This window comes from Bubalus bubalis, chromosome 1 (genome assembly GCF_019923935.1).
Source record: "Bubalus bubalis isolate 160015118507 breed Murrah chromosome 1, NDDB_SH_1, whole genome shotgun sequence".
Lineage (NCBI taxonomy): Eukaryota > Metazoa > Chordata > Mammalia > Artiodactyla > Bovidae > Bubalus > Bubalus bubalis.
The window spans coordinates 38,208,992-38,233,856 of NC_059157.1; the positions used below are offsets into that span (position 1 = coordinate 38,208,992).

General features: G+C 39.0%; 1 protein-coding gene across 2 annotated transcripts in view; it reads left to right on the top strand.

Moving 5' to 3' along the window:
• Nucleotides 1-24,865, top strand: part of GPM6A (glycoprotein M6A) — a 252,786-nt gene that overhangs the window by 200,978 nt on the left and 26,943 nt on the right. For both annotated transcript variants that reach the window (XM_006078113.4, XM_006078112.4), the window contains exons 2-3: nt 13,582-13,774; nt 21,580-21,736. In XM_006078113.4, coding sequence (XP_006078175.3) covers nt 13,582-13,774; nt 21,580-21,736 — 350 coding nt within the window. The remainder of the gene's footprint in view (nt 1-13,581; nt 13,775-21,579; nt 21,737-24,865) is intronic.

Genomic DNA, 24,865 nt, shown 5'->3' on the forward strand with positions numbered 1-24,865 from the left:
TCAGACAATGACTTTATATTTTTCCTCATACCAAATTTTTGTATATTTTAGTAACTATGAAATGTGTGTGCTTAGTCTCTCAGTTGTGTCCAATTCTGTGACCCCATGGACTGCAGCCCACCAGGCTCCTCTGTCCATGGGCTTCTCCAGGCAAGAATACTGGAGTGGGTTGCCATTCCCTTCTCCAGGGGATCTTCCCAACCCAGAGATCGAACCAGGGTCTCCTGCATTGCAGGTGGATTCTTTACCAGCTGAGCCACCAGGGAACTATGAAACAGAAAATGTGGATACCTGCATTTCTGAAAAAAAAAAAAAAAAAAAAAAATTAAATTTAGAATAAATGTGTAAATTTTAAAATACCAGATTACATTAAAAACCCTATAATTATGTTTAGAGAAATATGGCTGTCTCTGCAAATGTCTCAGTGAATTTCTACAAACTAAATTGAATAAATAAACTTTCTATAAGTAATTCACAGTGTTTAAAAAGAGAATTTGTATTTTTTTAACTTTATAATATTTCTTCCACAACTTTAATTTATAATTTGAAATTATTACCATTAGCTTTTCAAGATATGTTTTTATTTTCAAGAATATCTTCGAATTCCACAATTATTTGTTAAATATACTCCAGTTCTATAGAAAATGTGTGTTTGGTCATGCACATGGACTATGTTAGTAAGTGATCCCATTTTGCCTTTTCTCACTGGAGTTTCAAATAAAACTGTGATCAATACTCTTAAAAAATTTTCATATGATTCATACATGGAGCAATATTTTTTTATTTTTTGGACCAAAATAACTTTTAAACTGTAAATGTCATTTTTAAGATTAATTTTTAAAATTCCCTTATTTGTTATTTTTAAAGTTACAATATGATATTAGGATATTAGGATACTTGATCTGGAATCCAGACTGCTGTATGTAATTCGTATAATTTTACAAAGTCTTATATACTGTTTAAAATTTAAAAATAATCTCCCAATAGCATACTGCTTCATTATATAACACATGTTTATTTCACAACACAGAATACCTTATTACACTGAAAATTCTGGACCGTTCTAGCAGCTGCTTTGTGCTGTACAGGAGACATTAGAAAAATTTTTTTATAATCCCTGGTTCACCATATTAGCCAAGTGCAAGTGGAGAAACCAGTTCAGTCAAGCAATCAGTCACCATTCCTCTTTTAGCTGCAGTAGAACGATCCCAAGTGAAAACTGCCCATCAGAGTCCAGTAAACCTATGCAATTATGAGAAATTGTAATATATTTTTGTTCTAAGATGATACATCTTTGGGATGGCAGCTGTGGATAAACCCCAGAACTAATGGCATTTTGAACATAGGTCTGAACATTGTGAGGACATGGCCACACTGAAATTTATGTTTTCTGGTTCACTCATTACAGGGGGCAGAGAAGGCACTGGCACCCCACTCCAGTACTTTTGCCTGGAAAATCCCATGGATGGAGGAGCCTGGTGGGCTGCAGTCCATGGGGTCGCTAAGTGTTGGACACGACTGAGTGACTTCACTTTCACTTTTCCCTTTCATGCATTGGAGAAGGAAATGGCAACCCACTCCAGTGTTCTTGCCTGGAGAATCCCAGGGACGGGGGAGCCTGGTGGGCTGCCATCTATGGGGTCACACAGAGTCAGACACGACTGAAGTAACTTAGCAGCAGCAGCATTACAGGGGGAGATAAGGGTTTTAACTGGATCTCTGAACATCATTTAATCAAGCACAATGTGTCCTGCAAAGACCTCACAGGTGTCTGGAACTCAGACCAGTTTGGGGGCTCAGCTTTTTTCCTTCCAGGAATTGCTCTGGTTGGATCTCAGAAACATGTCTCCACCTGACTGTTCTCTCGCCCTTGAGGTTTGTTTATCACTGCCAGAAGAGTATGCCTCCAATCATTATCTAAACAATTAATTTTTTGCCTTAGGGAAATGAGTTTAATTAATCAAAACATTCTTGCTAAGTCATGTTGACCAGTACAGATTGTTCTGTAATTAATGATATATTTTTTACACTCTGGAGTTGCAAATAGTATTATAAATGTGTCCATAATAAAAACATGTTTAAAAGGAAAATCTCGTCATTCTTCTGGAAAATTCACTATACACAGCCTTTCACAAACTTTTTTCAATACCAGCCCTCAATAATCATTTGAGAAACGAATGATTATACCCTCTTCACAGGGCTGCTGTGAAGATGACAGTCACCCGGCAGGACACTAAAAGTCTTGGCACTATTTATGAACCTTTGGAATTGTTCAAAAAGTTATTTTTGATGTCATTTAGTTATAGACTGCATGTTTTGTTTAATGATTTGTTCAAAATTCCTAGAGTAAATCCTTCTTAATCCTTGTATTACATGTGTATCTGGTTTGTCAACTCATTTTAGTGTATGTGAGATATTTAATATGATTTTATAGAATACTGCATGGTTTCCATGTGCTCTTACATCTGTACATCAGAGTCAGCTGAAGTACTTGATAAAAACAGCTATGTTTTCAATGGAGGGGATCCTAGGAGCTCTGTTTTTGAGAAAATCCCTAGTGATTTTGGTACCTAGCCAAAAACTTAGCAGAGTATAAAGAATATTTCCAAACTCTGCCTATTCTCTTCCTTTTCTAAGATTTTCTTTTTAAAGTTAGGAACTAATCTAATCACAGTATTATAGCAATGAGTAAAGTGTTTAACATTAAAACCTGTTGTGTGCATTTGTATTCTTTATAATGCCACTTTACCCTGAATTATTCAAATATTTATCTCAACTCTGTAATGTTTTTAGGCCAGGGGTATATTTAAGTAAAGTGTTAATAACATTTCAATAATATTGGGGGATTATCTGAGGTATATTCTAGCATGCTTTAAAACTTTACATGATCATGTCATTAACCAAAGGTCTAGTGTTGGAAATTCTGTTTCCTGTAAAGTTTACAGTATAAAAAATTCTTCACAAGCACAATTCTGAACTCTCATCTTACTGCTCATCTTTCTAGTATGCTATTCTTTACATCAAGGACATTTTTCCACTGTCTTTCAAGTGACTTTGAACTCCATGGTCACTGCCACTCTGGTGGTTGATGAATATGGTGATTCTGGCTGCTCAGGTTGGACACGCAAGACGTCACAACGATCCTAAATATTCAGGTAGAATATTTTTAGAAAACTTTGTAGAAAGGTGCTAGAAATTTCAAATTTTATTTCCTAGTAGTATGTGGGCTTATTCTCGCTACTGGTAGGTAGAGATCATATTTCTTGTCACTCTTATAAATTCCCTCATATGGGCTTCACTCATAGCTCAGTTGGTAGAGAATCCACCTGCAATGTGGGAGACCCTGGTTCAATTCCTGGGTCAGGAAGATCCTCTGGAGCAGGGATAGGCTGCCCACTCCAGTATTCTTGGGCTCCTGTTGTGGCTCAGCTGGTAAAGAATCCACCTGTAATGAGGGAGACCTGGGTTCGATTCCTGGGTTGGGAAGATCCCCTGGAAAAGGGGAAGGCTACCCATTCCAGCATTCTGGCCCGGAGAATCCCATGGACAGGGGAGCCTGGTAGGCTACGCTCCACGGGGTCGCAAAGAGTTGGACACGACCGAGTGACTTCACTTTCTTTTTCTTTCACATACTGTTTCTACCCACGGGACAAGGAATTGTGTAATAGGATAAGAGGAAGCGAGGCTGGCTTCCTGTCACTAAAATTTTCACAAATACTTAAGGATCCTAAGGCCAAATGGAATTGTTAAAATTCTTCAGAAACGGTCCTCTGAAAAGTCATCTGCTTTCACATTAGTGGATAACTTCCCATTTCTCTTGCCTGATGATGGTGTTGTCTAAGACACTTGTTGTCTGTGACCCCAGCTGTTGTAACTGGAAGAGGCACACAACCCCAGGATGCTTGTCTCCTTGATATCATGAGGCTGTGGGTAAGGGCTACAGAAAGGAAACCAGCCCAGGAGGAAAACTCCTTCTCATCTGGAGACATGTGTTCTTCGATTCTAAGAGACTGTTTTGTACTATTTGATAATTTGCTAATCTTCATTTTCTTGGCTCTTCTTGATGGACCTCATTATATTTGAATATCAAAATTAGACTTCCTTATCTGATCTTCTAAGTTGCTTATCTTCTCTCTCCAGTTTCTGTCTTCACCTTTTTGTTCTTTGAGATAGATTTCCTTTTCTTTGTCTTTTAGCTCATCCATTAAATTTTAAACTTCTGCTATCATATTTTTAAGTAAGAACTTTTAGCTTTTTTTGCAGTTACCTATTTTTAGCATCCACTCTTATTTCAAGAATGTGCTGTGCTTAGTCACTCTTTGCAACCCATGGACTGTAGCCCACCAGGCTCCTCTGTCCATGGGGATTCTACAGGTTGCCATGCCCTCCTCCAGGAGATCTTCCCAACCCAGGGATCGAACCCAGGTCTCCCGCCTTGCACATGGATTCTTTACCATCTGAGTCACCAGGGAAGCCCATGTACAATGTATTTAATTATACCGTAGGAGAAATAGGAATATGTGAATGTATGTGTGTGTGTGTGTGCACACACCCATTTAAACTTTCACCAGCTGCCTGCTTTGTCTTTCATTTCTCTGAGCTCTTTTTGTGTTTATTTTTAATTAATTTATTATTATTTTATTTTTGTTTACTTCTTTCAAATTGGAGGTGTTCCTTAAATATCTACAGATCTTTTGTTGTCCCTTTGTAATGAAGGAAGTTGGTGAAGTTGTAATGAAGGAAGTTATAATGAAGGGAGTTGGTGATGGACAGGGAGGACTGGCATGCTACAGTCCATGGGGTTGTAAAGAGTTGGACACGACTGAGATACTGAACTGAACTGAATGAAGAAGCATTCATTTGTAATTATTCAAATCTGTACCTTAACTCTGTACTTTGTTTGGCCAGGAATATATTTAAGTAAAGTGTTAACATTTCAATAATATTGGATGATTATTTGAGCTATATTCTAGGACACTTTAAAACTTTAGTTGATCATGTCATTAATCAAAGGGTTAATGTTAGATTTCTGTTTACTATAATCTTACAGTATAAAACTTCTTCACAAGCACAATTTTGAACTCTCATCTTATCCTCCTAAATGTTTATATTAGAAAAGATAAAAGACTGAAGATTAATAGCTCAGCATCCATTGGGTCAGTGGGTAAAGAATCTGTCTGCAAGGCAGGAGATGTAAGAGACTCAGGTTCGATCCCTGGATCGGGAAGATCACCTGGAGAAGGAAATGGCTACTCACTCTGGTATTCTTGCCTGAAAAAATCCTGTGGACAGAGGAGCCTGGTGGGCTACAGTCTCTGGGGTCACAGAGTCCGACACAACTGAGCAACTGAGCACACACACATCCCTCTCTAGGCATGATGAAATGTGTAGGAACACACTATAAAAAGGTAGAAAGTAAAAACAGAAGAGAAAACTTAAGAACAGAATCTAAGGAAACAAAGTAATCATGCAAAATGGGTTATTTCAAAAGAATGTGTGTGTGTGTGTGTGTGTGTATTAGTCGCTCAGTCGTGTCCAACTCTTTGCGACCCCATTGACCGTAGCCCGCCAGGCTCCTCTGTCCATGGGATTAAATCTTCCAGGCAAGAATACTGGAGTGGGTTGCCATTTCCTTCTCCAGGGGACCTTCTCGATCCAGAGATCGAACCTGAGTCTCCCACATTGCAGGCAGATTCTTTACCATCTGAGCTACCAGGGAAGCCCAATAGTAGTATTTAAAAGCCATTGACATTATTGATTACATTAGCAATTAGGGCTGTTGGCTGAATATTTATGGAGCCCTGTCCTGTGCACACATGGTAGAATCGCGCTGTTTGTTCTGTGTGGCCGAGGGGGAGGCATGTGACTTTCTAGTCACTGGACTGTGAGTAGAAATAGTAGAGTGAGAGGAAGGTGTGCATGAAGGACTGAAGTCCGGAAGGAAGAAGAGGAGGAGGGAGGGAACTGAAATCATCAGGGGAAACAAAAGGAGGTACATGCAGATGACAAATCGGTTAAAAATACTATGCAAGTTACATAAAACTTCATCAAAAGTTTGAAAACTTACACTAAGTTTGCAAATGCCTACCACATTGAACCTAGCAAACAAACTTAAGAAGCAAAATAAAGCTTGATTAGTTCTGTAAAGAATTAGATCAGTAGTTAACCTTCTTCCATGAAGTATACAAGTGGCCTGGATGGTGTTATTGGCTAGTTCTACCAAATATTTATTATGCAGCTAAACCTAATGCAAACAACCTCAGGGTGTAGAAAAAAGATCACTTTATGAGGCTGGTATGAACTTGATTACAAAACAGGAAAGCACAAATTAGATGTCAGTCCCATTCATGAACATGAGCATCCCTGTTCTCACCCAGGGCATCGGTCATTGCATCATCTCCCCTTACGTTCTTTTGTTTCAGCTTCCATCTCTTTTACCACCACTGACTTCTTAGACACTCTTCGAATCCTCAGGCACCATCCTCAGGACGTTCACATGTGCCTTTCCTCTCTTTGAAGCCCTCTGCTCCTGAGACTCTCTTGCCTGGCCCCTTTACTTCCTTCCATCCTTAAAAATTTGTCATCTCAGTTATTCCTTCCCTGAATTATTCCAATGTTCTCTACCTCTCTTCCATATTTTGCTTTTCCTTGCACTTTTCCATTCTTACACATATTACTTCTGCATCTCATTTGTCTGTCTTCCACCTCTAGAACTAGAGCAGAATTTTTTTTTTACTTACTTCCACGGCACCAGCAATTTGCGAAGTGCCTGGCACCTGGTGAGGGCCTGACAGCTATTTGTGGAATGAACTGATACATACAAAAGCATTGAACAAAATGTTAGCATGACAAATTCAGCAACATATTAAAAAATACAGTATGACTCAGTTGGGTTTTTCTCAGGGATGCAAGTTTAATTTAAAATTGAAAAAAATATTGAAATGGCAGATAAAAAGAAAAACATAAAATTATTTCAACAGATGGGGAAAAGCCAGTTATGGCATTCAAAACTGAAGATACCTTTTTAATCAGTCAACCAATAGCATACATAATGCTTGATGGTCAAACAAGAGAGTAGAGTCAAGAGAAAGGTCAGTAGTAGAAAGGCACAAATAATGAAAAGAAAGCTCAAAAATTTCACAGATGGAATAATTATCAACACAAAATAATTCACAGAACTAAAATAATTCAGAGGATCAAAAACTGGTTTTGCAAAATTTCTAGACATGCAATCATTATAAAAATACCCATCTGAACCCCAATAAGGTAAATTGTGGCATCAGACAAACTGTTTCTAAAATGGCATGATACACATGAGGAAATGGAGCAAGTTGAGGGAATTTTCTCCACAACAAACCAAGATAAGCTCCAAGGCTGGGGCACAGACCAGTAGACAATAGACCAATGGTTGAACAGAATTAGACTGCCCGCAAAGAGACTCAGACCTCTGTGGCTACTTGGTAATGACAAAGGTGTTATGGTAGGTTGCAAGATAAAGAATCAATTCTTTGGTAAATGATGCTGGAAAAACATTACCAGTGAGTATATTGTTAGTCTCTTGGCAGCCTCACACATCAGTCTCCCTTTCAGGGCTCTCTGTTTTGTTGCTCTCTCAGCTGTCTGTCTCTCTTGCTCTCTTTCTTGTTGATTTAGACTTTTCTCCCTTTATTTTGGTGCACTCTCTGGAGTGAGAAAAGGCTTGTGTTTACTTCACAATGTTTGAATGAAAGAAAATTAAGCAGCATATATCTTACTTTAAAAAAATAGACCATTTTTATAGACTAATATATAATATAGCTTTTATCTTCTTTGAAATTTTGATACAGTTGCTAATATTTCAGAATGTATTGAAAAGAAAGTCCAGTAATTTCTTCTTCTATGTGACAGTAAGAACATAGCATTAATTCATTATGAGGAAAAAAAAAAAAAACAACAGGAACTAGATATGAGAAATGCTTGTTTGTGTGTACAGGTATGTCTACAGCATGTAAATTCTGGGTTCAGGATTTCAACCATCAGCTCTGTTTGAGAATCAGTGGCCCTACTTTCATCATACCTAATATTGAAAATGTTTCCAGGGGAAAGTCATTTTATTGTTTTTAATAGAGTTTTCTCAAGAAAAGGTATTTTCCCCAGTACCAGCCCTCCGTGTACTATGCTTTCACTGACATCATTTAATGGCGTGCTTTCTCATTGGAGGCACAGTAAGAAATATGGCGATGGTGGCAGCAGAATCCTCAGCCTCAGAAGATGATTGTTGGGAGCATCTCCTGGGCCCCGGAGCACAGTTGCCATGGTAACTCTGCTGCTATGCCAAGGCCGCTTCTCTCGGTGGGAGGAAAGAAGCTCCCCTGCCAGCAGCTATGTGGGATTCTGGCAGCTGGAGAGAACGCCGAAATGGCGCACTGCTTCCCCAGATGGGAGTTCTGAAAGCCTTCTTTAAAAGCCAATAGGCAACTCAGGCCTCGCAGAAGAATGGGGCGATCAGAATCCAGCCCATTATGAGTGCAAAATGTGCATTAAAAGTTTCTTGCTTTGAGTAAAAGTTTTGCGGAGGATCAGGACTGAAAATGGGGCTTCCCTAGTAGCTCAGTTGGTAAAGAATTTGCCTGCAGTGTGGAAGACCTGGGTTCAATCCCTGGGTAGGGAAGATTCCCCTGGAGAGGGGAAAGGCTGCCCACTCTAGTATTCTGGCCTAGAGAATTCCATGGACTGTATAGTCTATGGGGTTGCAAAGAGTCGGACATGACTGAGTGACTCTCACTTCACAGGACTGAAGTGGAAAGATTATAACCTGATCTGACAGTAAAGGAGGTTTAGAGGAATTGGTACTTATCCATAAGGGTACCGTCAGTCTGAGGGATTTAAGTGACAGCGTTTAAATAGAAAGTTAAAGAAATATTTCTGTTTAATTTGGAGATTTTAAGCTCGTCTGGAAATGCCTGTTAACTCAGGCTTGTCCATTTGGGTTTACTCAGTATTGAAATTTCTCTCATGTTTTTCTAAATTTAAAAGGCAGTTTTCAATGAAAGCTATACTTAATGTTTGGGCTTCCCTGGTGGTTCAGATGGTAAAGAATCTGCCTGCAATGCTGGAGACCTGGATTCTGATCCCTGGGTGGGGAGGATCCCCTGGAGAAGGGAATGGCTACCCACTCCAGGGTTCTTGCCTAGAGAATTCCATGGACAGAGGAGCCTGGCGGGCTACAGTCCATGGGGTCACAAAGAGTCAGACGTGACTGAGTGACTCACACTTTCACTTTATCCTTAATACTACACAGACCATGGCACAAAGAGCATCTCCCCTCCCACCATATGTATAGTCTAGGCAACCAGGCTTGGTTGCTTGTAGGCTAGAATTGGTCCAACTAACACACAACAGACAAAACATGAAATAAGCAGAAACTGGCTGGAATTAGTAACAAAATTAATCAGAAATTCTTTTTTTGCCATTTTATTTCTTAATTGAAGGATAATTGCTTTATAGAATTTTGTGGTTTTCTGTCAGACATCAACAAGAATCAGCCATGGGTTCACCCATGTCCCCTCCCTCCTGAACCCCTTCCTGTCTCCCTCCTCATCCCACCCCTCTAGATTATTACAGACCCCCTGTTTGAGTTCCCTGAGTCATATAGCAAATTCCCATTGGCTATCTATTTTGCATATGGTATTGCGAGTTTCCATGTTACTCATGGCAATCTGGTGACCACCAGTGGGTTTACCACTCCCTTTGGTCCTGAGACAGTCACAGTATATCTTTATTCTGTTGGAAGCTTGAGGGGTGGGATCAGCAAAGGTAACTCCTATCCATGAATTCAGTGTTTGGACCCTTTCCTGTATATTTGACTCCTGTTCCTAAGGGTTTCGTGGATACTTTAATCGGACACCTCAGTGTCTGCAGTAGACATGCCACACATTTAGACCCTTCAAGAAAAATAGGGAGAGAAACTACAAAGGACAAGGATTTGAGATCATGGGGCTCTTGGGGACACTTGCCAAAATTAAGAGTGGCTCTTCTTTGGGTTGGTACCAATTTTAGGTTTTTTCTTTATTTTTAAACAGTCCAAAGATTATTTTTTTTTTTGCTACCCTGTTAATCTCTGCTCAAAACTGTGTTCAGTGACATTCAGATACTCCACACACTGGTCTCACCCATCTGCCAGTGAAATTTCTTCCTATCACATAAGGTGGCAAGATGTTCTAACCTTTTCTACCTAACCACACTGTGTGTGTATGTGCGTGCATGCATGTGTGTGTTGTGTGTATCATGTGTGTCGGGGGAGGAATGTTCAGGAAATAATTTTGCCTGTGTTAGCAAGAGCTGTGGAAGTGGGAAGGTGTTCAAACTCCTTTTCTTAACCTCTCCTGGGACAGATAAGATGATCCATAATTCTCTTAAGGAGGCTAGTTCAATGAGCAATGAAACAGCAGACTAACCCACCCTCTGAATGCAGTTACCTCACACAGGAACTTTGCAATCACTGCATGGTTCATATGTAGCTTATAAATATATACACATTATAGATAAAACACACACAGATCTTCCCATGAATTAAGTACAGTACATAACAATCCATTGTCCAATATTATTTGTTATTAGTTTCTGAAGAGATGAAAAGTCAATACATGGAGAGAGTTTGAGGGGTTTCAGCATTACAGAAGGAAATTTGATCCACAATTTCCAAAAGACAATAGTAGCAGGAAATTTTTGAAATAGGATATGTGTGGGGAAGCAGTGGGGAACAGAGGTGAAACTGATACATAGAGTTCCTCTTTGCTTGTTGCACATCTAACCTGAACTTCCCTTTCTCAGCAGTGGCTGAGAAACAGCATCTCATCAGTATTTCTTGTGGCAACACATATATACTTAGGCATTTCTAGTCAATTCCTTAGAAGAACATATCTGAGTTGACTAGAGAGTTCTGATACTTATTTTGAATATCAACAACCAAGGTTAGGTGATGTTTCAGACTAGTTTAAAGCCATCTTTGGAAAATGGAAGACTAAAATGATGAAACTTCAAAAAGCAAAAGTAATTACTATGGTCAAATGATTTTTGGAAACCATATTGCAGCACGGTAATAATTAATATTTATAATAGTTACAGTTATATTCAATAATGATAGATGTAACATTTACTGAGTAGTTACTCTATGTCATGCACTATTTTCTGTTAACTCATTTAATGCTCACAAGAACCATTTGAGTCCATTTTATTATCACTCCTTTACAAGTGATTAATTCAGAAGAATAACCTCACCCTGAAACACAGAGGGGTGGAATCCATAACCCATTCCGGTCTCTCTTTTCTAAACTCAAAGTGATTCTAAAGTAATGTGCCTTCCTATGTGCAGTACCTTCCTGCATTCTCTTCCACGTTTAATAAATGCTGGTCAACGTCCACTAAATTGGATTCAAACACAATTAACAGGTTTTGACTCACTGTGTAAAAGAAACAGGCCCAGGGAGTTGAAAAGAATAAATGTCATGGAAATAAAAACCAAAATGTGAAATTTGAGAGCAATACAGTCAAGATAAAATGATATGCATGTTTCAGTTCAGTTCAGTTCAGTCACTCAGTCGTGTCCAACTCTTTGTGACCCCATGAATTGCAGAATGCCAGGCATCCCTGTCCATCACCAACTCCTGGAGTTCACTCAAACTCACATCCATCGAGTTGGAGATGCCATCCAGCCATCTCATACTCTGTCATCCCCTTCTCCTCCTGCCCCCAATCCCTCCCAGCATCAGGGTCTTTTCCAATGAGTCAACTCTTCACATGAGGTGGCCAAAGTACTGGAGTTTCAGCTTTAGCGTCAGTCCTTCCAATGAACACCCAGGACTGATCTCCTTTAGGATGGACTGGTTGGATCTCCATGCAGTCCAAGGGACTCTCAAGAGTCTTCCCCAACACCACAGTTCAAAAGCATCAATTCTTCAGCGCTCAGCCTTCTTCACAGTCCAATTCTCAATCCATACATTACCACTGGAAAAACCATAGCCTGGACTAGATGGAACTTTGTTGGCAAAGTAATGTCTCTTCTTTTCAATATGCTATCTAGGTTGGTCATAACTTTCCTTCCAAGGAGTAAGCATCCTTTAATTTCATGGCTGCAATTACCATCTGCAGTGATTTGGGAGCCCAAGAAAATAAATTCTGACACTGTTTCCCCATCTATTTCCCATGAAGTGATGGGACCAGATGCCATGATCTTAGTTTTCTGAATGTTGAGCTTTAAGCCAACTTTTTCACTCTCCTCTTTCATTTTCATCAAGAGGCTTTTTAGTTCCTCTTCACTTTCTGCCATAAGGGTGGTGTCATCTGCATATCTGAGGTTATTGATATTTCTCCTGGCAGTCTTGATTCCAGCTTGTGCTTCTTCCAGCCCAGCGTTTCTCATGATGTACTCTTGCATATACGTTAAATAATCAGGGTGACAACAGACAGCCTTGACATACTCCTTTTCCTGTTTGGAACCAGTCTGTTGTTCCATGTCCAGTTCTAACTGTTGCTTCCTGACCTGCATATAAGTTTCTGAAGGGGCAGGTCAGGTGGTCTGGTATTCCCATCTCTTGAAGAATTTTCCATAGTTTATTGTGATCCACACAGTCAAAGGCTTTGGCATAGTCAATAAAGCAGAAGTAGATGTTTTTCTGGAACTCTCTTCCTTTTTCCATGATCCAGCGGATGTTGGCAATTTGGTCTCTGGTTCCTCTGCCTTTTCTAAAATCAGCTTGAACATCTGGAAGTTCACAATTCACGTATTGCTGAAGCCTGGCTTGGAGAATTTTGAGCGTTACTTTACTAGCGTGTGAGATGAGTGCAATTGTGCAGTAGCTTGAACATTCTTTGGCATTGCCTTTCTTTGGGATTGGAATGAAAACTGACCTTTTCCAGTCCTGTGGCCACTGCTGAGTTTTCCAAATTTGCTGGCATATTGAGTGCAGTACTTTCACAGCATCATCTTTCAGGATTTGAAATAGCTCAACTGGAATTCCATCACCTCCACTAGCTTTGTTCGTAGTGATGCTTTCTAAGGCCCACTTGACTTCACATTCCAGGATGTCTGGCTCTAGGTGAGTGATCACACCATCATGATTATCTTGGTCTTGAAGATCTTTTTTGCACAGTTCTTCTGTGTATTCTTGCCTGTATAGTGAAGATTAATTATTATAGGAAATCTGGGACTTCCCTGGAGGTTCAGTAGCTAAGACTCTGCATTCCCAACACAGGGGGTGTGAGTTCAATCCCTGGTTGGGAAACTAGGATCCCACATACCATGTGGTGTAGGAAAAAAAAAAAAAAAGGAAATCCTATTTGGGAAGGAAGGGCTTCTGTAATTTTGGGGTAGAAGAGGAAACCCCCAGGTGAAGTAAGCCTTCTCTTGCCTGTGGAGGATGGTTGCTAGTTAAGGAACTTGATTTGTATACTTTCCAGGACACCATAGGATTGGACTTGTGTGGTTGACCTGATGTCATCTATAAATGCAATACTGCATATTCCTTTAAGTTTGAGAAAAAGTTTCATTAGATTAACATGGAATATTAATTTCTAATTTTTTTTTCTGTTGGTCTTCTGCAGGGTGTTTCGAGTGCTGTATTAAATGCCTGGGCGGCATTCCCTATGCCTCTCTGATCGCCACCATCCTGCTCTACGCCGGGGTTGCCCTGTTCTGTGGCTGTGGTCATGAAGCACTTTCTGGAACTGTCAACATCCTGCAAACCTACTTTGAGATGGCCAGGACTGCTGGAGACACACTGGATGTCTTTACCATGTAGGTCAACCTGGTATCGCTTCTCATTTTGAGAGTCTGTGTGCTCAGTGCTGTGTGTTAAATGAACAGGGATAAGTGAGGCAGTATTTTATAGACGAAAAAATACTTTTAGGGAGAGTGAAAAGCATGTCCCCTTGGACATAATGATAACAAAATTTTGAGGAAAAGTTGAAATAATGCATGTGTATCTAAAATATACTGGCACTTAAGATTGGAGAGAGATTGGTCATAAAATAAGAAACATAACAAAACATGTGTGTGATAATGCCCCCCCAAAACCATACACACACATAATGATTAAAAGGAGGTAGTTGTTGATTAGACACTCAGATAGGCAGGTAAATTATTTAAAAATAGTCCCTAACTCTGAAGCATCAATTTAGAACTTCGTCAATGTCACTGACAAATGGAAATAAATAAATAACAAATTTTAAAAATAATGAAAAAAGAGAGAAGGAAATTATATCACTTATATTTCCCAGTGTAACTTTATTTTACAAACTCTGAAAATTCAGCATTATCCATTAGATTGAATTTTTTAAACCTGTAGTAGACAGTTTATCGATTAACACTGAATCAGGTATATAGCATGAATTGATCCTTGAGAGTTTATGAATGATACTCATCATTTGGAATATAATTAAACTATCTGAAAATGCTTTGGATTATTACATGTTGGTTTGCAAAGAGCCTTAAGCAAATGATTCCATAGATATATTTTAATGTGACAATACTGACATTTTCTTTTTAGTTTTATCTCAGCCTACACTGGACAAAATATGTTTTCACTGTGCATTATTTTAAGCTACCACAGATGTCTTTAAGATCTACAGATCCTCTATATTTAGGCTACATCCAAAGTGCTAACTTTTAGTTATAGAAGTTTGCAAGAAATAAGAAGCTTAATAAGTGGCATGGAATGATTGACTGCATAAATCTACTGAAAACCAGTTGCCAACATGTTTATTTGACATTTAGACACAAACCTTTATAGATCACAAACCTTGACAAAAGCTCCGCAAGGTTGTACATGTGTGGGTGCAGCAGAAGAATCAGAGGTCATATGCTAACTCCGGAACTTTAACCTTGACCTCTTATATTGGGAGTGAAATGTGAAATCAATAATGCATCTTTGGCATGAGAAGAATGCCATTTAGATTGGAATAAAAGAAAGTGCTCAAGTTCTCTCTTTTCATATTTCAAATAACTAAAATTCCTTATCCTAAGCCCTGTGAAGCTAGTGAATGAATTAAAACCCTCTTCCTGTTGGCAAACAGCTCATGAAAACACAGAGGGAAGATGTGTACCAGTACCTCCTGGGTATGATTAAACCAGGAGGTACATCCAGGGTCACATAGTGGCTGAGAAGTGGCAGCGTTTTCAAGAGTCAGAGTTTTCTAAAGAACACATGGGCTCCTTAGAATGTAGTGATTTGCCTGTCAGTGAATGTGCTTAGACAAGGCTGGTAATGAACCTCCGATTCTGAGATGCTTACAATCTATGTTGTTCAGTTGTTCAGTCGTGTCCAACTTTTGCAGCCTCATGGACTGCAGCACACCAGGCTTCCCTATCATTTACCATTTCCCTGAGCTTGCTCAAACTCATGTCCATCTAGTCAGTGATGCCATACAACTATCTCATCCTCTGTCCCCTTCTCCTCCTGCCTTCAATCTTTCCCAGCATCTGGGTCTTTTCTAATGAGTCGGCTCTTCGCATCAAGTGGCCAAAGTGTTGGAGCTTCAGTTTCAGCATCACTCCTTCCAATGAATATTCAGGACTGATTTCCTTTAGGATTGACTGGTTGGATCTCCTTGCTGTCCAAGGGACTCTCAAGAATCTTCTCCAGCACCACAGTTCAAAACAGTTCAATTCTTCATTGCTCAGCCTTTTTTATTGTCCAGCTCTCACAACCATATGTGACTCCTGGAAAAAACCATAGCTTTGACTATATAGACCTTTGTATGCAAAGTAATGTCTCTGCTTTTTAATATGCTGTCTAGGTTGGTCATAGCTTTTCTTCCAAGAAGCAAGCATCTTTTAATTTCATGACTGCAGTCACCGTCTGCAGTGATTTTGGAGCTCAAGAAAATAAAGTCTATATTCACTTATTACACTATATTACAATCTATATTCACTTGCTAAACCTCAGTCTTCTTTTTTCAAGAACAGTTACTTTAGGATCAGTGCTTATTTTGCTATTTGGGCTATTGCAAATATCAAGTATGGAAATATATTTAAAACTCCTTGAATTTATTATACTTCTGCCATGTACTTGTTTTCAAATATTCACATTTTTTTCAAAGACAATCTTTAGTCTGGTTTGTTTTTTAATTAATTCACTTAGCAAATACTACAGGGTTATACTCTGTGCAAGTCATTGTGCTAATCTTTAGGGACACAAAGTAGTATAAGACAAATTATTTTTCCTCTTGTACAGACATAGGAAACATATGTTAGCAAAGCGCCATCCGCATTAGACTCAGTTCAGTTCAGTTCAGTCACTCAGTTGTTTTCGACTCTTTGAGACCCCATGGACTGCAGTACGGCAGGCCTCCCTGTCCATCACCAACTCCTGGAGTTCACTCAAACTCAGGTCCATTGAGTTGGTGATGCCATCCAGCCATCTCATCCTCTGTATCCTCTGCCGTCCCCTTCTCCTCTTGCCTTCAATCTTCCCCAGCATCAGGGTCTTTTCAAATGAGTCAGTTCTTCACATCAGGTGGCCAAAGTATTGGAGTTTCAGTTTCAGCATCAGTTATTCCAATGAATATTCAGGACTGATTTCCTGTAGGATGGAGTGGTTGAATCTCCTTGCAGTCCAAGGGACTTTTAAGAGTCTTCTCCAACACGACAGTTCAAAAGCATTAGACTCAATAGATATGAATCAGATAATGCTAGTTAGTACTTGAGCTGATTTCGAGGATGCATCAGGTTAATGAAGTAGAGAGAGTTGAGAAGCTGCAATAATTGACACCACATGGCATTGGCACAGACATACATATAAGAACTTATAACTACATACAAAATTATGTTCCTACTCACATTTTTACCAGAAATTTTTCAGATGGATTTAAAGTTAAAATTTAAGAGTAAACTAATCTGTAAAAGTACAGATTTAAATGGGACTTCCCTGGTGGCTCAGACAGGAAAGAATGTGCCTGCAATGAGGAGATGCAAGTTCGATCCCTGGGTTGGGAATATCCCCTGGAGAAGGGAACGGCAACCCACCCAGTATTCTTGCCTGGAGAATCCCATGGAGAAAGAAGCCTGGTGGGCTACAGTCCATGGGATCACAGAGTTGGACATGACTGAGCGACTAACACACACACACACACACACACTCACACAGATTTAAGTATAGATTTAAAGTTTTACTTCTTATGGAGCAAGAAGTAAGTAAACAATGTAAGAAATTACAAGAATATACAGATTTGAGATAATAAAAATTAAATTTTACTCATTAAAGTATTATGAAAAGTTAAAAGATGTTTAAAAACTGAGAAATATATTTACCACTTACCTAACAAGATTTCCTAATTTTAATAGAATAAATTCAAGAAAAGGATACATATTCTAGTAGAATAATTGGAAAAATATAAAAACATGTTTCTTATGGGATGCAAATGATTAATAGCTTATAAATATATGTTTATCCATACCACTAAACCAAGAAAATTAATTAAAATGATAATGCATTGCTTTTAAACTATCAGTTTATTAGAAAAGTTAAATGGTAATTCTCAGTATTGGGAAACAGAGAATAGACCCTTTTACTGGTTATCCATGCATTTTTATTTTGGCACGAACTTTCTGGACCCTATTTCACAATACATACCTTAAAATTTTCTAGGAATTTATCCCAGAGAAATAACCTACACTGCCCAAGGATTTATCTTAAATGATGTTTGTAATGGTTGTGCGTAGCTTCCTATTACTGCTGTAAGAAGTTACAACAAATCCAGTGAATTAGAAAAACACATTTATTATTTTTTAACATTTCTCAAGGTCAGAAGTCTGAAATGGATCTCACTGAGCTTATTGAAATGGGGTCAAATCAAGGGATTGGCAGGACTTCACTCCATCTGGTGGATCCAGGAGAGAATCCACGTTCTCACTTGCTCCAGCTTCCAGGGGCACCTGCATCCTTGGCTCAGGGCCCCCTTCCCTCTTCAAAGCCACCCGTGGAGCGTCTTCAGATTTCTCTCTGCATCTGACCCTGACTTTCCCGCATCTCTGTTTCACTGATCACTAGGACCTTGTGATTATATAACACAGGATGACCTCTGATGAGCTAGTCCATCCAAAGCAGTGTGGAACAGAAGCAGAGATTATTCATGGTTTTCTTGTGACTGAATTGGAATGCCTCAGAGAGTAGTATCCTGGGTTTGGGACTGTGACGCTTACTCCTTAATGAAAAATGCACCCATTCCTACCTCTTAGGAATATTTTTAGGGAACACAGTAGTTTTACTGGAATAAAACATATTGAAATAAAGACAATCAGTAAGAGGTTATCGGGGTGCACTTTTTAGGTTTTGTAAAAATGATCTCTAGTCTCTGAATCTAGGAGGATGCTTTGCCTTTCGGCGCCTGTATATTCTCATGTCCCAAGTTGCTGCTTATGCTCACCTGGATCCTTCTCACAGTGAAAAAGAGGGGATCAGAAGTATCTCCAGAAAGAACTGTACAGGCATATTTACTTTGCTCATATATCTTGGCTCATATAGCTTTACCAAAATATTGGTAAAAAGTTACCAATATTTTTATGCTTAGAAAATTTTTACAGGCAACAGTTGTTACAAGAGGGGAAAAAAAGCAATCTTGGCTACTGCAATAGGTTAAAAAACAAATGCTTCATTCTAAATACACTAACTTCCTAATCCCTAAAACCCTATAAATATTACTTTATGTGGCAAAAAAGTGAATTTTGCCTTATATGGTGTAAATGGTTTTGAGTTAGAGATCTTAGGAAGAGAAAATTATCCTGCAGTATTCAGGTAGGCACTAAAAGTAACATATATCGTTTTGAGAGACAGGCAGAGGATGTTTTGAGAAAAACTCAGAAGTCAGTACAGAAATCAAACATCACCAACTAAATGATAAAAAACAGCATCACTACTAATTTTGTGGCATCAGATGGACAGAGTTATCACCTACCTAGTATGTAGCCAAGAATGAATAATCTGAATCTAACCACGAGGATACATCAGACAAACCCCAGATGAAGAATAGTGTATTTAGTAAGGAGGGAGTGGGTTGTATTCCTCAGCAATGTTAATGTCCCGAAGACAAAGACAGGCTGCGGATGTGCTCTGAGCTAAAGGACGCTAGGGAGAAACACGGCAAATGAATGCAGAACTTGCCTCTGGACTGGATCCCACGTTGCAAGGGGGAAATGCTATGGGTCAGTCCAGCTAATAAAATTAGAATACAAATTATAGGTTTGACACAAGTACTCTATCAACATTATATTTCTTCTTAAATTTTATTTTAATTGGAGGATAATTGCTGTACAATATTCTCTTGGTTTCTGCCATGCATCAACATGAATCAGCCATAGGTATACATATGTCCCCTCCTTCTTGAGTCTCCCTCCCACCTTCCATCCCATCCCATCCCTCTAGTTTATCACAGAGCACTGGGTTTGAGCTCCCTGCTTAAAATAGCAAATTCCAACTGGCTGTCTATTTTATCAACATTATAGTTCTTAAGATCGATCATTGTACTGCAGAGAATTTCTCTCCATTCAGATAAAATTATCCCAAAAGAGAAAAACGCAAGGTAAATGAGGGAAAATGTTATAAAGTAGATCAAGGGTTTATAGGATTTTTTTGTACTATTCATTTCCTGCAACTTTTCTTTAAATGTGAATTCAGTTCAGTTCAGTTCAGTTCAGTCACTCAGTTGTGTCCGACTCTTTGTGACCCCATCAATCGCAGCACGCCAGGCCTCCCTGTCCATCACCAACTCCCTGAGTTCACTCAGACTCATGTCCATCGAGTCAGTGATGCCATCCAGCCATCTCATCCTCTGTCGTCCCCTTCTCCTCCTGCTCCCAATCCCTCCCAGCATCAGAGTCCTTTCCAATGAGTCAACTCTTCACATGAGGTGGCCAAAGTACTGGAGTTTCAGCTTTAGCATCATTCCTTCCAAAGAAATCCCAGGGCTGATCTCCTTCAGAATGGACTGGTTGGATCTCCTTGCAGTCCAAGGGACTCTCAAGAGTCTTCTCCAACACCACAGTTCAAAAGCATCAATTCTTCGGCGCTCAGCTTTCTTCACAGTCCAACTCTCACACCCATACATGACCACTGGAAAAACCATAGCCTTCATTCTCAAATAAAAATTAAAATATATTTAAAAATAGGTCATTTTAACCTAAGCATTGTGTGGAAAAACCCATACAAGTTTGGTTTAACTAAACTCTTCAAAGCGTTAGTGATGTCAAATGGGATCTGAATGTTGAAATCCTCAGAGTGTTTCACATGCATGATGGGCTGATGCAATTCACATCATCTGCTTCATTGCCCATGACAAAGCGAATTGTGGAATATTTAGATTTTTCAGACAGTGGGAATCACTGGTCACTAAACCATCGCTCTGGTACACTGATGCAACAAGTTCATTTATGCTATGACATATTTGTTTTAATATTGTCATAGCATCCAAAGTTTCTAACTCTCCATCAGTGTAAGCGAGCTTCCTATTCACTCTTTTCCCCTTTGTATAAAGCCAACAGCATCTGTCCTTCATTTCTTGCCACCCTATCTGTTACACTCACTTTAATTATTGAGGAGAGTAAAAATCAAGTTTGGCCAGTAAAATGAAGAGAAATTCTCTTTCAAATGCATATGAAGACCACAAACACAGAACTGCAGCTAATATGTATATCTTGCCTCATACCATGGCTCCACAACTACTAGTTTTGGTTCTAGAGGCAGAAAAACTGATTAATTTATGATTTTTAATTTCCAAAAGGTTTGGGGGTTCCCATACAATATCTAGAATAACAACAACAAAATCCATCTGCAATTTATAGACAATACATATTTCTCTCCCCCTTAAATACATGGGCACTCAATTGTCAGAAGAGAAAAAAAATACTTTCCCATTTCTCTGTGGAATTATTCTATAATTTGGCTCAGGCCCAGTTAATTCCATCACATAATATTCCATTAGTGATTCTGCCTTAAAAGTTTAATTGTCAAAATTATAACAGCTATAAAACCATAATTTTTCAATTATTGTCAACAGAAACTATTAGTGATGAAACCATCACAGTAAGTGTGACATAAAACATAATTACAATTGACTATAAGAAAAATATGAGATTGTTACTTTATCAGAAATGAATGCATCATTAGCCATAAAGCTTTCTTCCTCTTGTAATGTCGTAATGTCTTAAAAACTCAAGTGTTTTATATCTAAACCTTTGTATCTGCTATTTTGTCGTAATTTTTAAAAAATTATATGGTAATTATCCTACTTATCAAATTCATCTCAGCAAAGTCCAGTATGATCCACTACTCACCCAGGGCTACCTTGGTGTGAACCAGGGGAGAGGGGATGGTGCAGTGGAAGAGGAAACACTTAGAAACATGAGAAACCAATAAATCCTGGAAGGGGCAGAAGAAAATGTACAAGCATTAGGCATATAAAGCAAAAATGTTTAAAAAATCCAACCTTCATCATGAACATAAATATTCCATAGCTTTCGTTCCAAAGGACCCTGAGGACGTGGGCGTCCACTGCTGTGGATCAGCCGTGAAGAGTCGTTGAACTAAATCATTTGGTCTTTCCTTCCAGGATTGACATCTTCAAGTATGTCATCTACGGAATTGCAGCTGCCTTCTTTGTGTATGGCATTCTGCTGATGGTGGAAGGCTTCTTCACAACCGGGGCTATCAAAGATCTCTACGGGGATTTCAAAATCACCACTTGCGGCAGATGTGTGAGCGCGTGGGTACGTTCTCTGTTTGCACTCAGAGCTTCATGCGGGTTTATTTCAGTAGCACTCTGGTGTTTGTGTTCATCTGCCAGGAATGGAAGTAATATATATATTTTTTAACACAGTTACATTGCCTCTTGTGATGGCTATTTAAAATCGTGATGATATTATTTTCTAATTTAAGATTATTACATGTGAAAATTCAGGTTCAAATTCAAATCATGTGCAATACAACTCATTTTGCTTCTGGAGGCAGCAAACTGTTGACTGATTTATATTTTGTTTCTCCCAAATGACCCTGGGCTTCCCATACAATGTTTAGAATAATAGAAAAATCCGTCTGCAATTTATAGATAAATGCATGTCTCTCCTCCTTAAATATATGTTTCTATATTTTACTGTAAATTTGGGTGTGAACTGTAATTTCTGTTTAGTTTTGATGTAAGGTAAGAATTACCCTATATTATACTTATTTAGATTTTAAATTCTTATTTATATTTAATGGTAAATCAAACTTATAGTCAAGAGATAATGCAGTGCAGAAAATTTAAGCACAAGAGATGAAAATTAAGAGTAATATGGTTTAAAGTACTTTCATATGTTTATGCAGAGTAATTTTCACAAACTTGGGAGCTTCCATTTTTAGCTAACATTTTTTCTTATTTCCTAAAATTATATGAGAATATATATTTAATTACAGCATATATTTCCTATTATGTAAGGTGTCTTTAATAAGGATGGTGTAATTTATTTCAGTCTTACAGAAAAGTTCAAAGACACCAACTGTTTTCTCCACCAGCTTATAAAAGTGGTATTATTTGCTCAGTGTCCACAATGATAATAACATGAGAAAATAGTTTGCCCATGTTATGGGTATTTGTTGTTGTCTCTGCAATAATTTCTTGTAAGACTCTTTTGGAGGACACTGTTTATTGTAACACCTCAGTGTTAGGATCGGCAATATCAGATTACAGACTCAAAGGAAGTTAAGCTAAAGATCTTGGATTAATAAGTAAGATATGAATATTCACTGGGCCAATTTTTAGTGATACCTAAGGGATTTCTCTATTAAGAAGGGACACTGTGATTTTAGGTTCACTTGTACTCTGCCAAGGGCTTCTCTGGTGGCTCAGCAGTAAGGAATCCGCCTGCCGATGCAGGAGACGTGAGTTCGTTCCCTGGGTGAGGAAGATGCCCTGGAGAAGGAAATGGCAACCCACTCCAGTATTCTTGCCTGAGAAATCTCATGGACAGAGGAGCCTGGCGGGCTATAGTCCATGGGGTCACAAGAAATGGACACGACTTAGTCACTAAGCAGCAACAAATACTGTGCCAATAAAGTATGAGGAATTCAGTTAATGACAGACTTCTTCTTATAATTAGGACAGTATCATTATATCACCACTGTTTGTCTTAGCAAATCAGTTAGCTCCTCCAGATCACAGTTGACTCTCTTATATCATAAAGACATTAGATCATCTCTAAAGCACAGTCTAGCTCGAAGAGTCCCTCATTCTGAAGCCCTAGAATCACAGAGAAAAAGGGTCTCTGAGCACACTTTTACCATTGAGGAGTGACCTTGTGCCAGGAAGAGGGCAACTGACTATGTTGTTTCATTGAGATTGTGAAGTTTCTGCATAGGACTGTACGCAGAAACAAAAAGTCCTGAAAGAAATCGCCTATGTGTCATTAATGATTATCTGCTTGCCATTCAAACATTTCAAAGATATCTCAAATAAGGATTTTTAAAGCAAAACCAGGAGCCACATTTTTTTCTATAATAGTAACAATTTTGTCACCAGTCCCACTTACCAGCCCAGAATGGTGACGGCAGCGGCGTGGGCTCCCGCAGAGGCGAGGCAGCGGGGACCCACACCATAGCCCACCCGCTCCTTGGGCACCCTCCCTGCACCGGGAACGAGCGGAAGCGGGGCAGAAGCAGAGCTGCGCTTTGTGTGTTTTGCAGAAGCATCAATGCAGCAGAGAGGGCTCTGAGTCAGGTCTGGGCTGTCCCAACACGGGCTCCAGGCAGGGGACCAGCGCCTGCAGAAAGAGACCGGCTCCGCCGCCGCAGGTGGGCAGCGGCAGCTGTGGACCGAGCAGGGCATACCCTTGCTAGCCTCTCTTCCTGCCGCACACCCAGCTCCCTGCTCATGCAGGACTCAGGGCTCCATGGAATCAGAGGAGAAAATAATAATGTTTTATCAGTCACACTGTCCTGCTGATGTTTTTTGCTTTCTCGTTTCCATTCTGCTGCTTCCCCGCCCCCCAATTTGTAGGTAAATTGTATCTTACAGTCTACTATTTGTTTTATGAATTCACCTGTTAGCCTGCTTAATCAGTCTTCCTTAGCTTTAAAAATGTCTTTTTGAAAATAGGTTGATGAATTTCTATTTGGAATTCTAAATGATATTAACAGGTGGAAAAAAACTTTTTGAAACAACCATATTATAATATTATAGAATCAACTTTCAGAGTTACTGCTGAAAGAAAAGTATTATTCTATCCCTGTTTTTTCATGCTGTATAAAATGTAAAATGGTCACGAGTAACTGATTCTGCTCACAAACTGGAATTGTGCCCAATGCATAAATGCAGTTTATTTTAAAGCAGCATTGCATCTCTGAATAGAAGATGCTAAATGCTATTCTCTTTTCCTAATGAGTCTCTTGAAAACATAACTTGACCTGCGTTATGCACTTCTATCATGCAGCATCAAGACAACTTCAAATTCATTTCAGATTTGTCATGCTGTCCCTACAAATCCTAAATGTGAGGCACATAAAACACAATAGCATGGTACTAACTTTTAGGGGTGAGGACCGCTAGTTTACTAAGAGCATGTGAAAATTTATTTAACTATTCTAAGTAACAGTTTTTATCTAAATTAAATAATAAATGGCACCAACATGAGTACAAGTCAAATGTTGCTGAATATATTAAATGTGAACTTAAATTTGTAAATATAGAAATATTTTCTGTCCTTTGAATTTCTTCCCCATTAAGTTTTTAAACCAAAAAATACATTTATTCGGTTGCAATTTGGGAGCTATTCAGTGGCTCACATCTTGAAATCTTCGGATACTTGTTACACCCATCACTAAGTTATCTTGTTCTAAAAATTTCTCATTATGACAGCAATATG